The 21,683-nt window shown below is 36.0% G+C and overlaps 1 protein-coding gene across 1 annotated transcript in view; it reads left to right on the top strand.

The window, feature by feature from the left end:
• LOC128998763 (uncharacterized) overlaps positions 1–18,582 on the top strand; it is a 41,063-nt gene extending 22,481 nt beyond the window's left edge. The window contains exons 3-13 of the mRNA XM_054425105.1: positions 1,723–3,318; positions 4,326–4,517; positions 5,226–5,415; positions 6,064–6,275; positions 7,778–7,905; positions 8,777–9,050; positions 10,816–11,032; positions 12,391–12,516; positions 14,041–14,236; positions 16,701–16,922; positions 18,447–18,582. Of these exons, the coding sequence (XP_054281080.1) occupies positions 1,723–3,318; positions 4,326–4,517; positions 5,226–5,415; positions 6,064–6,275; positions 7,778–7,905; positions 8,777–9,050; positions 10,816–11,032; positions 12,391–12,516; positions 14,041–14,236; positions 16,701–16,922; positions 18,447–18,557 (3,464 nt within the window). The 3' untranslated portion in view covers positions 18,558–18,582. The remainder of the gene's footprint in view (positions 1–1,722; positions 3,319–4,325; positions 4,518–5,225; positions 5,416–6,063; positions 6,276–7,777; positions 7,906–8,776; positions 9,051–10,815; positions 11,033–12,390; positions 12,517–14,040; positions 14,237–16,700; positions 16,923–18,446) is intronic.
• Positions 18,583–21,683: the final 3,101 nt, after the last annotated feature.

The raw sequence follows: 21,683 nt of genomic DNA, 5'->3' as shown, positions 1-21,683 counted from the left end.
CACAAGACAAAAGTGACATTAAATTGATCTAAAGCAATTAATTAATTTATGAGATATGACTGTGCAAAATAACAATATGCCTGCCACAACAAACCTGCAGACGAATTTCAATTAGTCTGATATTGGATTTTAACAAAAATATTTCCATAAACAAGACATATTTATTCCTTATTTAAATAACATTAGATTTAACTAGTACATAACCTAGGTTTGCTGCTATGGGAAGGTAAAAAGTGTTTTTGACTAAATGTTAGTACTATAGGATGAAATAAATAAATCTGCCAAATTTGATCAACATCTATCCATAAACAAGCAAACTACAACAGTTTTCTCTCTCTCTATAACGTTAAATTTTACAACAACAACGCTTCAATGTATAAAATTGTTTGTTTTTAAGCTCCAAACGATGGCAGTGATGAAAATCGGGCATTTTCATGTTTTAAGGGTAAAAATATGTAAAAAACCAAATTTTGAAATTTTCAAAACAATACCATGATACCATGAACCGAACTTGTTGGTTCCCAAACTCATTCAAGCTACACCTTCAAGCTAAATTTCATCAAAATTAGACCAAAATTACTCGAGTTATCGCGTTTACGGAAACATATATAAAGGGTGTTTGTTTAACGCAACCCAAATTACAGAGGCACAGGTGTACAGTGACACAGTACAGTGAGTACACAGGAGGTGTACAGTGAGGCACATTTTAATGACAAAACAAGCATCCCCGTTTTCTTTCCTTTATTGCCAATCACATGACGTATGCATTGTTGCATAGTTATCTATGAGGTTTAGTGTTATTGGGAATTTATTGTAAGTAAGACTCAACATGGTGTTTTCCCAAACTCACCTATTTATTTAACTCAATTATTTAACCTTTCCCAAAAGAGTTAGAAGAATACATTACGAGGAAATCATTGGTTTTATGCCAAGAAAGGATTGAAATTAAGTGTTCAGGTGTTATTCCAGTGGTTAATAAATTAACTGTTATTGAAATGTACAAATTTACAGAAACCAGATCTGTAGTAAAGAAAAAAAACGAAGACTTGCAAAACATTCTCTATTTGAGCTTGTGAAAACACCGTGTTGGGTCTTATTTCCAATAAATTCCCATAGTAACACTAAGCCTCATAGAGAACTATGCAACAATGCATAGATAGGCCTATCAGCTGATCGGCAATGAAGTAAAGAAAACAGGGATATCAATAACATACAAGATTGTTTTGTCTTTCCTCACACATGCCCACCGTACTTGTAATATTTGGTTGGCGTTTGAAAAAAAAAAACACCCTGTATGAATCTATATAAATTTGAATGAATAGTATTTTTGGCCTCTAGGGACATTAAAATGAAAAAGTAAATCGGTCCCGTGTCTAGGTCTTAACGTGCCACCTACGGTAATAGCATTTCCCTATAGGGAAATTTGCTAAAAGCGACGCTAGTGGGGAAGGGTTTTTACTTGCCACTTAAATTGACAGGATCTATTACCTGCTGATGATGATGTCTTGACAGAATATGAGCTAGGTACTGACTCAATTATTTAACAGTTATAGTCTGACATAATTCCAGTAGGTATTAAACAGGCTAATCATTGGTGTGAATTTACTAAAAGCTTCAACGTACATTAAAACATTTATCGTATTTACTGTATGAAACATAATTATTATATTAATATGTACCGTAGTTGTAATCATCTAACATGATTTTTTGTTGTTGTTACAGACGAAATCCAGCAAGATGGATCCTTAGTCCCGTCAAGGTTTTCCCTGTACAAGAGTGAAGATGGCATACACGAATCAGCTGCACGGCAACCACTTTTTGAAACAAAAACCTCAATTGACCAGATTACAAGTAGCGAACTAGCTTTTTCGGATATTGAAGATTTATATACAACTTCATCATCTCACTATGATAGTGTGGATTCAGATAATGAAATTTTAAATCTAAGAAAGAGATCTGCGGGTCAAATAACTATTGATGAAACTAACAACAATAAAATAATTGCTGAGTCAGATGTGAACTTTGACAGTGATTTGGATGCTTTAGCAACCCCTGTCAGCAACAGGTTAGAATCGTCTAATGTTGTTAGGGATATCGCAGATGGTGAGTTTTACGACAAAATAAATCCTACAAAGTCAGGAGATTCGATACAACCAGATATTGTTAAGAAAACCAAGGAAAATATTAAATTTGATGAGAAGTCGGGGGAAGCCATGAGGGCTTCGGCGAGAGGGAGAGCGTTGCCCTTGCCGAAGCCCAGTTCTGCCTCAGGGGCGGAGAATGCCCCACCACCCAACCTTACGAGCCATAGAAGTGACAAACCTAGTTCTCCAGACATCCACGATATAATAACTGGATTTGTTAAACTACTCAACGGGAATGTTCAAGCTCAATTGAACCCAAACCCTCATCCTCTTAGTGGAGGAAGACCACTTTACCCAGTGAGGACAAGGATAAACAATCGAGGTCCCCCAAGGATAACCGATGTTCCTCTACCACATCTGGACTTTGAACCTCCTGAATTGAGACCTCCAAAACCATTGCCAGCAGTCACCACTAAACAACCCCCACCATATCCATTTGATATTTCACCTCCTATTTCATCTCTGCCTCCTCAGCCAACTTCTGTCCTCAAACCGTTTATTTCTGGTATTCCTCTTCCAGAACAGCTCGTACCGAAGGACCAAAACAGTTTAAGTATCAAATCCGAGACTGATCTATTGATGGAAAACTTCAACAAATCGTTTGTTGCTCCTTCCAAGACAAAAAATCCATTTGGAGGGGACCACCATAAGACAAAATTGGGAAATCCTCTGAACAATGAAACAGATCACACCAAAGAAATCTCCAAGAAGCCGAGTCTTCATAAGCCATCAAACTCTTTTGTCCAACATACAGAAATAACACCCCTTACAAAACCGACTTTCACAGTCGAACAAAATACAGAACCCAGTATCAATGCAAGTACAGTTGTCATTCCACCTACAATGTATGAAACAATGAATGCATCTTACCAAAAAGTAAAGAAGAATGCGACCACTTCAGGACTTAATGATTCAACAATAGTCAACATTGAAGTTTTAACAACCGTAACAACTGTTGAAAACAGTACTTTGTCAGATATTACTAAGAAAGGACAATTTGTGAAAGAGACAATAAACAAAACTGAAAGTACAAAACCAATAGATGAAAACCCCTTGAGTGGTCCCACCCCAACTCTTCTAGAACCATCTTTGACAGATTTGTCTACACAAGATTCTCAAAAACCATCAAAATGGGGTGAATTCAGCTCAACAAGTACAACTCCTCTTCAATCAGGTAGGGTCAATCAGCAATCTTTAATTGCTTATGCATTTTTATTTACATTGTAATGGAAACTAGTGTAGGTACTCAAAGTAGAGGTATGTAATACTAAACAAGACAGTAAAAAAAAACTTTACTAAAATTATGAATGGGTATATTATTCAGTTGAAGGTGATAACTTTTTAGTAAAAATAATTAGCTAAAACCTTAATTTTGTTGTTTGTAAATTAAGTCGATAAAGTCTCCTTCAGGATGGACAAAATAGCTCTAAAATGGACCAAGGTGTATCTATTTTGGTTTTGGCAAATAATACATAATCAAGGATTTTTTGTTCTATACTAGAAAATGTATTTGTCTGTGAGGAAACTCAACCTAAGGGTTTAATTATTTGCTGTTCAATCTGTAAAACTTTTTTTACAAAAGCTTAAAACTTTCTGAATTAGAGATGGTACCGGTATTGTTTTGGAATAAATGGCAAAATCCTTGATATAATTGCTCACAAAAAGAAATAGATGTCCTCTGAAAAATGTTTAAATAAACTTTTTTGGAGTTGAGAGAAATTTAGAGAACAAGAAATGCAGGGTTTTTAATTGATTTGATTTATAATTTGTTTTATAAGTAATAAGCTCTTGACAGTCCTCGACTACTACATGAAGCCTCCAAAAGGTGTGTTCTACCTCTACGGTTAGGGTCCCAACTCTCTATCTCTAGACTCGGAACAGAGACCAGTACTTCGTAACCTCCACCTCCTCAAATTGAAATACATTGACAGCCCCCAAAGTTCAAAAATGTTTCAGTAATCCTTTCACCTTTACTTGATTATCTCACAAACCTCAATATCCAACACCACACCAATTGGCAAACCAATCAAACCCCTCACTAAACACATAAAAAAATACCCACAGCTCATAGCCCTACAATCATACCTCTCCACCATGAGCTACAACAGATCAATAATTTGTAATACATCCTCTGTGTTGCAATATATTCACCTCCTTCATAATGTTATTTCCTTGTTTTAGAAACAACATTTAAATACTACCCAAGGCCAGGTATAGTATTGGATGATCCTGAATACAAACCAGGAGGAGCCTACAGACCTATTGTCACAGCACCTCCCAAGAAGGCTAGCTCCAGTGACATCTTTGACGTCACAGTCTCGGCTATTCAAGGTCCGGGATCAACACATACTGGCCAACCCTTTGTGTATCCAGGTACAGCAAGTAAAATCATTCATACTATTCTCTGTTGATCTCTTTGAATTGAGAGGATTATTCGGTGATGCATATTTAATTATGTTTCCCATCATATTATGAACATAAAAATCCAACCTGTTAATCTGTTATGAACATAACTTTCCAATGGACACACACAGCAAGGATAAGGAAAAAGTAGCAACATGCCTTATGTGAGGTGCAACTCATTAAAAATTCACTCGAGATGCCTAAATTCCACCACAGATTGTCACAGACCTGACCAAGAGGTGATTTGAGCTCTCAATCTTGGTACTGTCTCTGACCAGACTTGACTATCTACCACCCTATGATGCTGGTTAACAAAAGGCCTAAAGAATTCGTCTAAGCTTGACTTGCAGATTGGAGAACCTGTCAAATATAGCTTTGGCTGTTTTTATTCAGTTATAATTCATTGCATTGTTAAAGGAATGTTTATTTAGTTGGTCTGGCATCATATGTATAAAATGTTGGAGCAACATTAATTGCTGCTAAAATTGAGTTTATGTTAATTCAATTATTATTGGGGGTATTTTTCAATGTCTATGTAGAGAAAAAACAGCATATCCATTTATCATTTGTGAAAATTCATTATATTAATGAATGTCTCACCAAAGTAGGAAAAGAGCTCAAATTAACAGTGACTTAACACAGTTGTTCTAATGGTGATTTTTTCCAACTTCACAACAGTTGACATCGAAGGAGTCCAAGTGGGTGGAGTAGGGTCAGGCGAAGTCTCTGTGATCACCACCGCAGAAGCAGGACAACATTTTGTATCTATTGATGGAAAACGGACCTACATCAATCTGTTCAACACAGAATCTTCTCCCTCAGTGTCTCCAACTGCGGTCAACAAGCAACCTATCACCAAACAGACCGGGTTAGTTACATTATGTCTGCAATCAGATGAAGGTCGCAGGTTCAGTCCTGAAAAAAGGCAGCAGCTGTTTGATGGTTTGAAACTGGACCGAAGTGTCTTTTGACTCATTGGGCTTTTAATGAATGATTCTGGCTAATTCAACTGTTGGTCTTAACCAAACCACACACCACACAAGGAATCTCACTCTATAACCTCATTCTTTATATTCATGTTGAAGCCTTCCGGAATTGGTAATCAATCATAACAGGTTACGTACCTTATTGACGCCCACAATTCCTCAGTCGAACTTCTATTGACTAGTTTCGACTACTAAGTAGTCATTTTCAAAACATGAACGTTAAATTTCATTCATTGAATGTCGTCACAAAACATAAAACACGGTACTTATTTGAAAATTATTGTTGATTACCGCGGTATGAGTGTCAGTGTGTATTGTTGGTGTTTTCCAAAATTTGAAAAATCAATATGTTTAGTAGACAATGCCTTTGGAACTGAATTGATAAACTCTTACATAAACTATGATATAAATCACATGAGAAAGCCAGTGGGTACCGCACGGTACGATCAGCCCAAGAAGCACCAAGTGTCAGTAATAAGGTTTTTTAATGGTCTTCAAACCTCCTTTATCAAGTGATGTATAATTTTCAGAACATACACTGCAGCTCAAATCCCTTCAGTAAAACGACCGACTTACCCTCGCCGCCCTGCGCAGCCTCCTGTTCGTATTGATACCTGTATTGTAGGAGACGACTCCACTTGTGATAAGGCACAGAATGAGAGATGTCGTACGGAGGTTGGTGTATCATCCTGCCACTGCCGTCCCGGCTACAGCCGCAGAAAGCATCGTGAACCCTGCATACGTAAGTTTTATACATCTATTTTGTATGTTGAACTGCCACAAACTCTGCACCCGATAACCCGGTAGTCCGGATTTCTTGGTGAACCCATAATGAATTTTTAATTCAGTTTAACAGAACTCTAGGCTGGTGTTTACCTTTATTTACATTCCTAGTGTCAAGCTAACAGAAATTGGTTAACGAACGAAAAGTTACTACTGAGTAACTTTTCATCATTGTACATTGGCTTTGCCATTTGGACCTTTTCATATTCATATGCTTTGTTCAAACTTTTGTACAAAGGTGGTACAATAATAAATAAATAGTGTAAATACAAAAGAAATACAATTAATTACAATGAAAGAGTAAATAATAAAAATAAAAATAGTAAAAACCAAAGTATAACAATAATAATACTTATTGTTATAATTTTTACCACTTCAGTCCAACAGAAAATACTGAAATGATAAATAAATGAAACAATAAATTAAAATAAGTGGATAACTCTTCTATAGAATAAATAGCAAAATGTAAAATATATAATCATTGAATAATTTCTTCTTATTTAAATCTGAAACTTATTGAAGATATAAGATTCTTCTTAAGATAGGCATAGATTATAGGAGAACTGTCTAGCAGCACGAGGTTACGTCTTTTCTCAACCAATAACATGGTAACAATGGTCAAATGGAGAGGAACTGAACTGAGAGATGAACCGATCTGTAGGCACTGTGATAGGTCAGAAGAGACAGCCGATCACTTACTCTTTGATTGTAACGAGCTCTCTGACGCTAGAATGATAACTCTTGGGAATCTGGCTAGAGGAAGATATCTTCCTGAGGATGAACTTATTGGGACTTATTGCTACAGGCATTCATTGGGCGCCTTAACTTGTAAGGTCAACAAGAAAACAATTGTCTGGGGTGCGCAATAATTCAATTTCGGATGAAGTGCTTAAGGGTCTCGACCTGCCCCTGTTAGATAAGATAAGATAAGGAGAGGAACTGTCGTTAATCGCTACGACGACTGCACAGCCCAGTGTGGACACTCATTTCCGTTGTCAGACTAGACTCGCTTGCACGGACGACAGACCGATTTTTCGTCGCTCAGCTAGGATGCCCGCCGCCTTAGTAATTTTTTTTAGTAATTTTTTAATAGGGTAGCCACTAAACAGGTGACATTGTCTATAAAAATCCATTGTTACAGGAATCACTAAATAGAGAAAACAAAAGTTTTAAAAAAATAGTCATTCCGTACATAGAAATTTCATCAATTTGTATTAATTAAAAATAACGTTCAAATTATAATATGATATGAGCTGCAGAATATTAATCTGGTCGCCACCTTTCTTCACTATCTGCCTCTCACTCCTATACACACCTCCCTTCAACTCGTCTCAATCATCAAGGTCTTCTTTGTGGTCTGGTTAAGGGATATTTTATTTTAAAGTACATTACTTCATATGTTATATTTCTTTCTTAACTACAATGATACCACACACTTACCTTTGCTATTTGTTGTTCTAGGTGTGGTCTCTATCGTAATGTCACTCAGGGTCGACAGAATGTATGATCAACGCCTCAGCTGGTCAGAGAGGCTCAATGACAAAGAGTCACCAGAGTATTTACAGTTGGAGTACGAGTCCAGTAATGCGGTAATTATTTATTGTTTATTGTAAATTACAACTATAAAATGTAGGTACTTTTGACAATTTCATAACTTAAGAAAAGGTTCACAAATCCGTTCTGTTTATGGTATTAGTGAGACTTAACTGTTCAGTGTGGTTAATTTTCCGTTTATACTAATGGTTTTCACTTGCAAAATAGAATTTAGCGAGATTAATATGTTAAGTGCTGTATGGCAATGGCACAGCAAAATTTGGGGAAATATCAGCTCCAGATGATGTATATGAAAAGTCAGTTAGGGCTCAGAACCAAAAATCATAACAATTCTTGCTATGGGTTGTGTAGGTATACAAATAGGTGTCAATATACCTACTATTTCACTATTTGTTACATAAAGAATTACATTTAGTGTACAAATCGACTAAATTTCAAAGATCTTATCCAGTCTGTTGAAATTTAGCCAAACAACACTCAGAAGAATATGTGTTCCCAAACAAAAAGTTGTGGAGATGAGAGAGTAAAAATTGCTTCATTAAAAGGAAGCTAATTGTTTGTCTTGTCATCAAAATCAATTCTCTAATAAAGTAAAAATAGAGAAACATGATAGTCTTTTTTAAGAGTTTAGGGGCTTTTTTCACCTTGAATTTGACCGTCCACATGGCTGTGTGTGGAACCTACCCAGCAAAGCTTATAAATAACTTATAAATAACTGTTAACTTAAAAAAGAATAACTGTAGGCCTAGAAACAACATTTCAGTTCAGTAGAATCTACATCAATGCCTTATTGGTTCATTGCACTACCAACTCACCACTTTACCCTTAGACTGCTTGTTATCCACTCTGTTGAAAAATCAATGCTACGACAAGTAAAAGTAGTTTAACATTGTAATTTTTCCCTAGATCGATTCAGCGATGCAGATGACTCCATTCTCTGACGAGTTCCTGGGTTGCCGAGTGAATGACATGTACACGTTGCCATCAAGTAGTGGAAATCTATCTCCGGTGTTTGTTAACCTAACACTACAACTTGAGGAAAGTGCGGAGACACTACGACCTGCAGTGAAGAAAGACATTCAGCGTCACTTGCTAGGAGTTATCCATCGACGAAGCAACAACATCGGATCAAGCTCTCTCTGGGTGGACAGCCCTGCTGGATCTGTATCACAGTTGCAAGGTATCATATTTGACCTGATCGTTTTCTAGATTTCTTAGACTGAAATCATTAGGAATCTTACAATCAAAATTAATTCTCATTTATAAACAATGTGTTGCACTAGTAAATACTATGAAATAAGGTATAACCTTAACATTTTACATTCCTTTTGTTACATATTTATATTTTTAGACTTCTCCACTGGGACTCCCCTCACAATGAAATAAGAAAGTTAAATATTATATTACTAGTTGATTATCAATAGCTTTATGACAACAAGAAATAGTATATTTCACTGCTAGTCCAGAATGTGACCCAAGATAGCTGTTTACAGCAATAAAAAAATTACAACAACAATCGAGCCTCAAAATAGAACTCACAAGTAGTGAATGATACTTTTCATCTTGATGCGAATAATCACACTAACCTTTTGGTTTTGAACAACCAAATATCAAAATCATACATTAAATAAAGAAGCTATTTTATATAGTTATTTATTACCACCCTCTAACTGGTAATGTTGTTTACAGGGAAAGAATAGTCTGTAACCAAAAAGATCCAAAAATAATGCCTAGAGCACCCCCTTCAGCCATAATTCCTTTACAAAATTCAGTATCTGACAAGGTTATAACCTTGTCCCCATTCAGGGGCTTCTACCTCTGAAGAAGCCCCTGAATGGGGCGAGGCGAAATATCAGTTTTATGTGTTACATTTATTCAGGTGAGTAAGTTGTGTATCTTCCTTTCTCCTAACAATAACTCCAAAGACAAGTTGTTTTTTTCCTTAAAAAACTAAGGTTATAACAGACTGATATTCCCAGTCCCTACCTGGTACAGCACCAGATTCTTAGCTCTCTTGCGGCCAACTGCCTCGCAATCTGCCGTCAGGCGCTTCATTGCCTGATTGGTTGAATTTATTTTTTGTTGATTATAGTCTTGGATCTCATAATGTGGTAGTCCCCAAGTATTGCTTAGCACGGCAAAGTTTGACAAGCTTGGTAAACCATGAACAGACGCTTTGGGTGGACCCGCTGCTCCCTTCTTCATCATTTTTGTCATCTACCCATTCTAAGACATGATTACTATATGTTCCCCATTTGCCTTTGCTGGAGGCTGGGTTGCCGTGCTCCTACGCTCAAGCTTTTTTCTTTTCGTCAACTTTCCTTCAAGCCTCATCAGATTTCATACCCTGTACCAGTGAGTCACTGCCCTGCTGAGCCCTAACCTAAGTGGATCATCCTTTCCCCAGAGGTTCTCATGGCTGAAAATATCTTTGAATAAATCTTGGTCGGGGTCTTTGACCTCCTTTCCCATGTCTTGCGGTACTATCCCATGGCAATAACTGTTTCTACATGCCTCGGCAAGGCTGCTTATCACAGGATCGTCTAGTATCCTGTAACTACCATTTGGCACCACTCAAAAGGCCTAAAGCCATCTACATCTACTCCTCGGCATGGCATCTACATGACACCGTAGGTTGGCCTGTAATGGGGAAAAGGGTACAGAAAGGTGAGCTGAAGAAACTATACTAGTAGGACAGCCCCTGCTTAGATGAAGAGTAGGGAGGCTTTCTGCGATGGACATGCCACTGGGCGATGTTATCACCAATCGTTATGCCATATAGGCTACTGTATATAAAACTTTCTTTACTCATAATCAGATTTTTAAATCATGTCTAGAGATTTTAAAGCATTAAAACTATTTTAGGAATTGTTAAAGCTCAAACAGCTTTCAATAAAGAGTTTAGCTAAAAATTTAAAGTTAAGCTAAAAAATTCTGTTTTACAGACTTGGACGAGTGCCAACATCCAGAACTCCACGACTGCCATCAAGTAGCAACATGCAGCAACACGTTTGGATCCTACCAGTGTGTTTGTCCGGACGGATACCGAGATCCTTGGTTAGACAACAGTCATCATAGCGGACGAGAATGTCAGACTTGTCCAACAGAATACTGCAACCACCGAGGAGAATGTAGATACCACAATGACCAACCAGTCTGCAAGTAAGTAATTTAACAGTATCTCTTCAAAGAATATGATGATCATTATAAACTTATTAATAATTGTCCATTTGAGGATTTATGAGGAATATAATTTTTACACACGCATAATATCTACTTAAACCTTAAAGGCTGTTTTATGAGTCTCCCTTGTCACACATTTTCCCTTGGACGAGATTTTCTTATCATAACGCAACATGGTAGGTGGTGGCACCTGAAGACAAATCAGTGAATTATTTTGAACCAGGACTGTACACAGCACATTGTTCATTAGTCGCTCGATATTTTACAGCTATTCCCGATCGTAATGAGTGCGACAGAGACAGGTGTATTCTTTTTAAACATAAAAAAACTGTAAAAGGTTGGTACTTATATAGATGGTAGTGGTAGTGAATATGTACATAAAATTAAAGTTTGTTACCCCCCTACTTATTTTTAAATTCTATTTTGATGATGAAGTATGAGTTAAATCATGTCTGGCACCATCACATCAAACGACAAAGGTAAAAACGAGGGGTGATTTGGCACAATTTGTAGAAAAACTACTCAAACGGCTCAAACAAACAACCGAGTAAAAATGACAGTCGTTCAACGATTTTTTGAATCCACCATTTTGAATACCTATTTAAACAACTGACATTTTTTACTGAATCGTTCTTTTGAGCTCATATTTCGGCATTGTACGGTATTCTACTAATACCTTTCATTTTATGTGCATTTCGACCTTTGCATACGTTTATTATTTTCTTCAGACTTCTAGCGGGCGCCTCCCTGAGGAGGTAGTGTATAATCGCATTGCAAGTTCAATGGATCTTTGAATAGCTCTTAGTCATTTTTGAGTTCGGGCTTGCAGCATTGTATTTTACTAACAAAGACCTCTAATTTTTTGTGCATATATGTCTTACATTTAAGACTTTCTTCGGACTCCTAGCGGGCCGTCCCCCTGAAGATGTAGCATCATTGAATAATGTCTTAAAATGATTGTAGTGCCTAGTAATTGTGTAACAAGTTTTGAACTTGAACCTCTATCTTTATTACTTATTAAAATATTTAACTGTCCTGGGACTTTTTTCCACCCTGTAGATTTGAAAATTAAGTGTGTCAAGGCTGTTGAAAAACATTGAAATTATTGCACAGTTATTTTGGCTGTTTATAAACCAAAATGATTGGATTGATAATGATAACATATCCAATCCATACAAAAATTTTACCTTCTACTAAAACCTTGGACCCATTATTAATTAATTGTTCATATCACCTCTTAGTAAGAATATATAAAAGAGCAATTTCACCGCTCTGAAAGAAAGTCCCTTGCCCTCATCCCCTATGGATCTGCTATAATACAGTTTTATTTGTTACAGATGTGCAGGAAGTTACTACGGAGCTCAGTGTGAGATTGACGGAGAAGTTCTTGGGGTTGCTATCGGAGCATCAATTGCTGCTGTAGTAATCATTGTCTCGACTCTTGTGTGCCTTTGCATGTGGAGGTATAGTAACATATTTTTCTTTACACGGTTATTGAAATTACATACCGTATTAAATAAGGGGCTAGAAGCAAAACCAGAGACTTTTTTTGGCATAAAAAGTTAGATATGTCGTTTTTATGCTTTAACAGCTCCTAAAATTGATATAGATTTGTAGTACTCTCTACAAATATTTTTTTCAGACAAAGTTTATCAAAGTTTGCTCATTTTTTAAAACTTACTTCCTAAAGCAGTTCAGCCTACGTATATCTGTATTTTTTAATTACAATATCGTATGTTTTTTTTACTTAATCCCCAGACTAACAATTCTAACCATAGTAACTATAATACCATGATCGTCTGCAGTTTCAAATGGTTTTATTGATGTTTATGTTTCGGATACTATGTGTTTGGGGAGCGGACTGGTCTAGTGGTAGAGCTTGGGGCTTTGGAGTCTGAGGTCCATGGTTCAAATCCTGCCAATCACCAGTGGTTTTATTTACGTGATAATGCAGCAACCCTCCAGGACATGCCTGAAGTAATGTATAAACAGTTCCGGACTAGAACCCAACGTTTTAAGATGAGAAGGTGGGGCATTAAAAAAGTATGCCTTTATCAACACCTTTTGTGAGGAGCCATTATCAGGCCTTACAAGGAAATTGTCACTTCTCCTGAAGGTCGTTACAATTTAGACATATTTACAAAATATTGAAACATTAAAAACACGACACACATGACTATATACAACGACAAGACCAGCGGGAGTTTACGTCTACACTGCCGGGCACTATGGTCGGTGCGTCTTATCAGCAACAGGTTGTTTGCAGGGTTTGTTCTACACCCTCTATTCTATTATCTTTTGGTAGTGCTGTAAATAAAATTAGATGCAAAATGAAAGCTTATCGCTTAGCACGTTTTGTTTGTCGGAGTTGACTGCCTTATAAATCTTGTATTCTTCTAATGTGTTGATCTGAAACTGGTTTTTATTGAAATGTAGAACAGTCATGTTACCGTTGGTGTTAGAATAGCTATGGTTGTTTGAGATTAATGCTCTGCAAAAGTTTATGGCTGTGTGGACGTGGTTTTCTTGGGGATGTGTTCTTTAAAACATTTAATCATTTTGAAAAGAGCGTGATGTCTGGCCTATGTATCATAATCACTGCATAAACTCCCGCCGGTCGTGTCGTTGTATCTGGTCATGTTTTTTAATGTGTCAATGTTTTGTAAATACATGTGTGAACTGTGATAACCTTCAGAAGAAGCGACAATGTCCTTGTAAAGCCTGATGATGGCTCCAGTGTTGAGCTGAACCTAGTTGCTACCGCAACCATTTGGATTACCAAAAATACAGGTATTTAAACCACTTATATTTCTAACAAAACTATCAAAAAGCTTGATTTCCAGCGACAAATCATTATTGAAAAGCTTCATTTGTGTAATGGTAGCCAATCCTTTGAGGAATTGTAAGAAAATGAATCAATTATCATAAAACCTGAGCTAGAGCAATTAAAATTTGTCATTAGCGATTTAAATATTTGTCTATTTTAGCCGAAGATGGAACCGAGAGCAGAAAGTGGCTGCAGGAATGGGGTCTCCAGTGTTCGGCTATATGACAACAGCTGCTCGAAACAACACAATCAAATCTCCGGCTATTGGAGCTTCACCCTACCAGGTGTCACTGGAAGATAGGCTACGATGGGCGCAAATAGCCGATGTTATGGCTCAAGCCACCAACCACTATGCAGTAAGTTAATTTGAAAACAATACTTTCCCAACATTTCACTTTATGGCCTGTTTTTTCCTAAGATTTAGACACTTTTGTTTTCTATTGTTGATTTTAAGGTACACGCAAATCTAAATGGAAAGGTAATTTTTGCAGTAAAGGCTCTGCAGGTTTCGCACTTTTATCAAACCAGCACATCAAATAGGCTCAAATAGGTAGAAAGGCTCCCAACAACACTGAGAGTAATTCCAATAGATAGTAGTATAGCCTACCTATTAATTTATTTCAATAGCAATTTAGTGTTGAAATTAAAATACCTACCTACATCGGTTTATTTATAAAAATCTGCTAGTTTAAGCTAAACAAAACTTTCATTACATTATATAGAGCCATTTGTCTGACTACAAATTTCAAATGTTTATGTAAATAATTAGATGCATCCTATATATATATTTAATTTATCAATATTCTGCATTCTACAAGCGTAATGTTGGTAACAGCTCAGTTAGTACAGTATTTATAATAAAATATACGGAGTTGCAACAAAAATTCTGATAGAATGTTCATATATCTAAACAATTATATATTAGAAATTCACAGAATGCTGGCTGTCTGGAGGGCATTGACCTTTATCACACTTTTACTTATTGCAATCAGAACGATGGGGTTATTGTTTGAGTAAACAAACATTTGTCTGCTACGGCTACTGAGATTACCTACTATTGGGGACGTTTTTGTATCTCAATATATTTTTCACTATCCAAAAACCACTTGCAACCTATTAGCAATTTACAAGAATTTTGAGGATAATGTTAAAAATGTTCTTGCATGATCTCTAGGTACTTTTATTCCATTCAAGAAAGATCACATGGGTATTTGTCTCGGGGACCCTAACATTGACACTAACATGCTCAAAATGGATTTGTTTACAAATAGGTATTCAAACATTTCACCTGACCTCTATGGTATCTGAGGTAAAAGTTCTGATAGCCATTTTCATTTATTTAGCAAAACACTCTTACATATAGTAAATTTGAGCATTTCATCCCGTTTATTTCCTGAATGTTTTAAGCTTGTTAAAGTCATAAAAATGTTACTCCCATATTAGCAAATTATACATGTACCTTTTTCTAAATCCAATAAATTTGCCAACATATGAATAACTATAAGACAATATCTCTTTTGAGTTTCTTTCCAAACTTAATTGAGAGAATAGTAATTTAATTCCTTCAAGCAAAGCAATATTTTAAGCAAGTGTCAGGATGGGTGTCCCTTGGACAAAAACATTTCATATGCACTTTTTTATACTAACAAGGTGATACTAACCGGGTTTCAAATTCTTCAATTTCAGATAGGGAAGACACTCTATATATTTATTTATTAATAGACCTTAAAAAGGTAATTGATTTAGTTGATCAATCTAAGCTTTTTTGCATATAGAAGCAGTTTGGTGTAAGGGGTTTAACACACTTCGAGTGGTTTAAAAGTTTTTTTTCCAATAGATTTTAACTCGTCTCAATACTTAACACAAAAAGTAATATTGGATATTGGATACCACATAGCCAGTCGTATACCCTCGTGCTATTGGATGGAAAGTTTTCCACCATCCGCCGAGCGACTACCATCTGTTCCCAGCGATGAACAAGTGGCTCGCAATACAACGCTTTGACACTGACGCTGAGCTACATGCTGATATAAACCAGTTGTTGAACTCACAGGCAGGAGATTTCTTTAAAGAGGGCATTGAAAAGCTTGTACCACACTATGATAAATGCCTTAAATGGTGATTATGTATAAAAATAGCCTAAAAATTAGCTTCAAAATGTATATAGTAAACATTTGGTTTTTTTTTCATTTTGTATATGGTTTATTTCAAAATGTCTGTCACTTTCTGGATAGGCCTCGTATATTGCACACGTTTTGTTCCATAACTTACAAAACCATTTTCAGAATGGCAATTTCCTTGACTCCCCCCCCCCCTCTTTAAACATATTCAAACGCCGTGTCAATGAGTGGATACTTGGCCTAGGCAGGGACGAGGCTGAGCTCATAATCACAGCTGATTACAACAAGGACCTGACTGTTGTACTCGGACGACCCAATCTCTTTTGTTAAACATAGATATTACATTTTAGGTTTACAAATTATTTATTTTTTTGTTATTTTGATTTATTCTATTATTCATTTTGCATTTACATTTGCTTTTTCCATTGAATAGTCTTGTACATTTTTGTAATTTATTCTGCTGTAATAAAGATATAATTCATTCAATCATTCATTTACAAAATAACAAGAAGCAACGGTGGTGGAGAAAGTGTTCTTGTGCCCATGCGCACCTTGCACGCCATACTAACTGACACGATTTATACTCTTATTTTTACCACTAGAAGTCAACAGCACATTTCAACATCTGTATTTTAATATTCTTCAAAGTGTTTTAATTACAAAAATAAACTACATATAAATGGTCATATTGGCTTTGCAGCCTGAGCCCGGAGGTGGAATGCCTACGAGACCGTCTTCAACCATCTTTGGCTACGGAGGGACTCTGTCAGCTCCGGTACCTATGCCTCGACTCAGCCTTCGCCCCGCATCTGCTCATGGCACCCGAGCCAACGACAGCAGTTGCAGCGAGGAGGAAGACCGCACAGATCTCCTCAGCAGAAACTTCCATGTACCTCGGCCTAAGAGTAGGTCGTCTGTTGCGGTGAGTTGACTCAATCAATCTTTATTTACATAAACCGGGTGTTTCCTGAAGCGGTAATTATTTTTGAATTATACTAGACGTATAACACACACTACAAACTCGAAACTCCATATCTACAACTATATATGTGAAAAGAAACACCCTATAGTCCTCGCCACCCTAACTTGAGGCAGCCCAAGGCCCTGTATATCTAGTGCGGCCTTGGGCTGCCTCAAGTTAGGGTGGCGAGGACTATATAGCCCTACTTGATTCTGATCATAATTAAAAAAAGCATAATAATGGTGTGTTTTCAATAGGGTATTTTTATTTGCAAGACTAGGCCTATTTCTAATTATTCTTCCATTTTAACATTGTTTCTTAAGTAAATTGAGATAGGAAATTGGTAAATCATAAATGAAATTTATTGATTTACAACCCTTATTCATTTGAACTCACGTCCATCAACCACTATAAAATATGATTTTACCCTAAAGATTTTTTGTTAAGTTTGTTTCTCTGTAATTTCGTTCTAAATTGTCAGAATCAAGTGGGACTGGAGAGTTTTTTTACATATGTGTTTATTGTAGTGGTGGAGTTACAAGTTTGTAGTTTGTTCAACGCGTCTGGTATATTAGTTTGAAAATAGCGACCTCTTTGTGGGACATCTGGTACATTGATTTGTCCGATGTATGGAATGTTGATGGAATCTACATATAGAGCGTACAAGTAATGTACTGGTGACGGTCCTTGTTTTATCATCATTCAAGAAACCCCCAGGACAAGTATACAGTTGAGATCTTTGTGTAAGTTTAGATATTGATATGCTTGTAGAAATCAATCACAAATTATGTCACCAAAGCTAAATGAATGTAAACAAATCTTTAAATTTTCTCTTAAAGAAGTAAAATTAACAGTGATATAAGTAAGACCCAAATTTACTGAATCCTTGTGTTGCTAATGAAGTTATTCAATTGAAAGTGTGACTTCAATTTTCAAGCCTTATATTAATACAAATGATATAAAAATACATGATTAAAAACTAAGTACCCTTTTTAAAACTCATTTTATTGAACAACTAATGATATATTTTTAATTTTGGGTGGTTTGAATTTGTTTACCCTGCTGTTTGAATTTTATTGTGGTGTTAAAACTATTCATGTTCAACTGTATTTAGAAAAAGAAATATTTTAGAATAAAGAGAGGGTTCAGCTGATAACCTAGACAAATTAGTGTCCAGGATATTGACATACGAAAAGGTCATGAAACAAAACTCTGAGATTTTGTTCTAATACAGGACTTCTTCAGAGATTATATTAAAGAGAAATGTAAAATTGGAGTAATCTTCTGTTTTTCCAACTACAAATCATGAACGATCATTATCATTACAACTGACATAGGCCCATACGTAATTTCTGAGTCAATTTTGAGGAAAAGTCTATTCACTGATGGTATTATACTTTTAACTCTCAGATTCCTTGGTCAGCCACTTAGCTTCCCTTTAAAATATGTATTAAAAAGGAATAAATGAAAATTATTTGATTACAGAACCAGAGTGGTATCTACTATGACGTGGATTATGATCAACAACCGGTGCCCACCTGTATTCCTATGAACACCTACACCATGAGTAACCGTTCAAACTATTATTGCTCTTAATTTTTTACTAATGTTATGAACCTGTATATAGTGTATTTAAAGTTATTGAATTGTTTGTAAATAAAAAGTATTATTATTAAATATAAAATGTCAATTTTTTTACCTTATACTATGACTTCTTTTGATGCCAATTTTATCACCTTTTCTCTATCCTTCTTAAAAAACCTAAATCAGAGAGATACATTAGTGATGCTATTGTTGACCTGATCCCTGTCATTAAATACTTAGTATGAAATAAGTAAAATGTATTAGCTTGAAATAAATTAAATCCTTATTTCTCTTGAAATAAATTAAAAGAAAATATTTCTCTACCCTCGGAAGGAAATAAACTTGATAACACGTTGAGTGCACGTGGCGAGAAATCTCACCCCATGGTACTGGCACCACTTGTCCAGGGCGGGAAATGTCGTCCTCCTCCCATAACAACAACCTTGCTTCAGTATGAGCTCAGCCTCGCACGGGGAACGTTGTGTTCGATTGCCCCGTTTTAAACAAGTGTTGCTAAAACTTTTGGTGAGCTTTGTTTCCGTATCGGCCATACCAATCTTTTGACCGTGCTTCGTGTTTGTGTCAACTATATTGTGCTGGGTGTTAACTTTAGTACACTTTGTAATTTTAATGTTTTAGTTATAGTTTTTATTACTCCAATACAAAATATAAAACTCTTACATATTATTTAAAAGGTTTGAAAACATTTTATGGTTGAAATTTCAGTACACTAAAAGACTTAATAGATGGGGGTGGGAGGGGATGTAAATATATTTTGTATACAAATAGTGGTTTCATAAGAACTATTGAATGTGAAAAAAAAACACAATTTACTGTGTGAATGACGACGTATGGAGCTGAAAAATAGTTGGAGGTTGGACAAGGACCGGAAGTACCTAAGGAGGAGAATTCCCGCCCTGGATGTGACGTCACCAATTTCAGCCAAAATAGACATTGAGACATCTAGTTTAATCGTTTTGGATATTCTGACATTCATTTTTGACTAAGTAATCACATCATAATTTTTTTTATTTTAGGGTCTCAATACTCATAATCATTAGCACTCAACGTGTTAAAACACTCTCTAGAAAACAAGAAACTTAATAAAAAGGTTTTGAAGACTATTCAAGCTATCAAGAAAATGCTGAGATTGAAATTAGGCACTTAAAGCTCCAGATAGGGAAGATTGAGGTTTCTCTGAGTCAACAAAAAGAAGAAATAAAAAATAAAAATGCAATAGTAAATTTGATTCAGTCTAAAAAAATAGGCTTTACCTTCGTCAATCAGATCAAAATTTGTAACTATTGTAATGACCGTTTTGGCATTACAATGCCATCTATGGGCTGGCATCTTGCTCAGATTGGGACAATGTCAACCGAAACTGTGTGTAGGACAGGCCTGTTTTTTTGTGTCCATATCAGTGCGAGTTTTGAGTTTTAACTTCAACAACACTGCTTCAGCCAAGATTTGCATGTGTCTGAAGATTGCATTGTAATGCTGGAAGGCCCATAGCCAAAGTTACATCTTGACAAAAATAAAGCCTGTGTTAGGAACCAATTCTTTCTTGACCTTTGTACTCTCTTATCGTGTGTCCACCACACAAACACCCACCGCAGCTCAGACACAGTCCACTGCCGTTCATCATTATGATTACATCATCCAGTAAACTCTAAACTAGTAACTTTTATTTGCCCTGGCAAAGATTTTTATTTTATCGAAAGGAATCTTTATTTTACTGATTATTTTTAGAGAGATACTTTTTAGTTGTGTTCTTTAAACTTTTAATAAGAGACAGTTTCAAGTGTACAATACTGGACAGGATAGAGACGCCATTATGGCCGACCAACGGCAATAAAGATGGGGTACCCCAGCCAGATGTCGCGGACCTACACCTCCACAATATCAATGAAGGTCGGTGGAATCATTTTTCTAAATATAAAACCATTAAAATCAGTATAAATCATATTTCTATTTGCCATAGATTTCATATTAACTATCTAACAAAACAATATTTTTTTTTTCTAACTCAATCACGATCGATTATCAATCATTACAACAGCCTGCTTTTTGGTTACACTACAGCTCAGGAGGCTGTAAACATGGACTCAGTCTGATAATCGTCATTAGCAAGTAATGAAAAAAAAGAAAAAAAACACATCGCCTTCTTTGACTAAAAAACATCATTCCACAAGGACAGAAAATATATCACACCTAAACAAATCTGTAAAACCAGCGGTAAAAATTTTGATCAATCACACTCGATCATAGTTAACATGTTTGCAGTTCTTGCAACAGATTTCTTTCCGCCATCTGCGTCTGATAGCAAAACCTGTGCCATTGAAATGTAGGGCTCATCCGCTAATTACATGGGGGAGTTGGAGCAAAAGTATAAAGTTTTTGTATACCATACTTGAGTACATGGTAGTCCTATTAAATTGCGTATCCGAATGTAGAAAAAAAACTGATAACTCAGTTATTTTTCATCCAATTTTAACAAACAAGGTCTCATTTGATTTGTATTGAAATTCTCTATCTTTTTGGTAAGGTGAACAATTTTCTTAATATTTACGGTTTTCATGAAATTTGGCATTAAAGATTTTAAATGGTCGCAGTATTGAAACGGCTTGAGATATTGGAACACACCTTTCAGAGTTCTTTTTACTTTAAGAACTACACATTCATACCAAATTTTAAATCTCTATCTTGAAAAATGCCCAAGATATTAAATAATTAATAAAAATCACAAACAGACAGAAATCTAGGCACTTTAGACCCATACTTATATCGGGTTTTATGTTTGTCTTAGCCCAGGGAATAAGTCCACAAAATATGTCCAGACAATTCGGAAACACCCTGTATAATGGGGTCATTACGAGTATAGGCCTACTCAATTATTATGATAAACAATGCAAATGTAAGCCAATCACATTTAATGTCAATGGAAATCAAATTCATTCTTCCTGTCTGTTGGGGGAGGAAGCTCCAATAATCAACAGTCAACGGACCAACCTACTTCCTCCTTGTTTGGCTCTAGCATGTGTGAGATTGAAGGGTACATGATTCACCATCTCTCAACCAACCTTTATGCTGAGTTCTAGAGGCTGCTGTAAGGTCATGTGGGTAATACCGTGCAATTTA

Source organism: Macrosteles quadrilineatus, unplaced genomic scaffold (genome assembly GCF_028750875.1).
Source record: "Macrosteles quadrilineatus isolate MER2022 unplaced genomic scaffold, UCM_ALF_1.0 Scaffold_7__1_contigs__length_78375512, whole genome shotgun sequence".
NCBI lineage: Eukaryota > Metazoa > Arthropoda > Insecta > Hemiptera > Cicadellidae > Macrosteles > Macrosteles quadrilineatus.
This window is presented reverse-complemented; position numbering and strand designations above follow the sequence as displayed.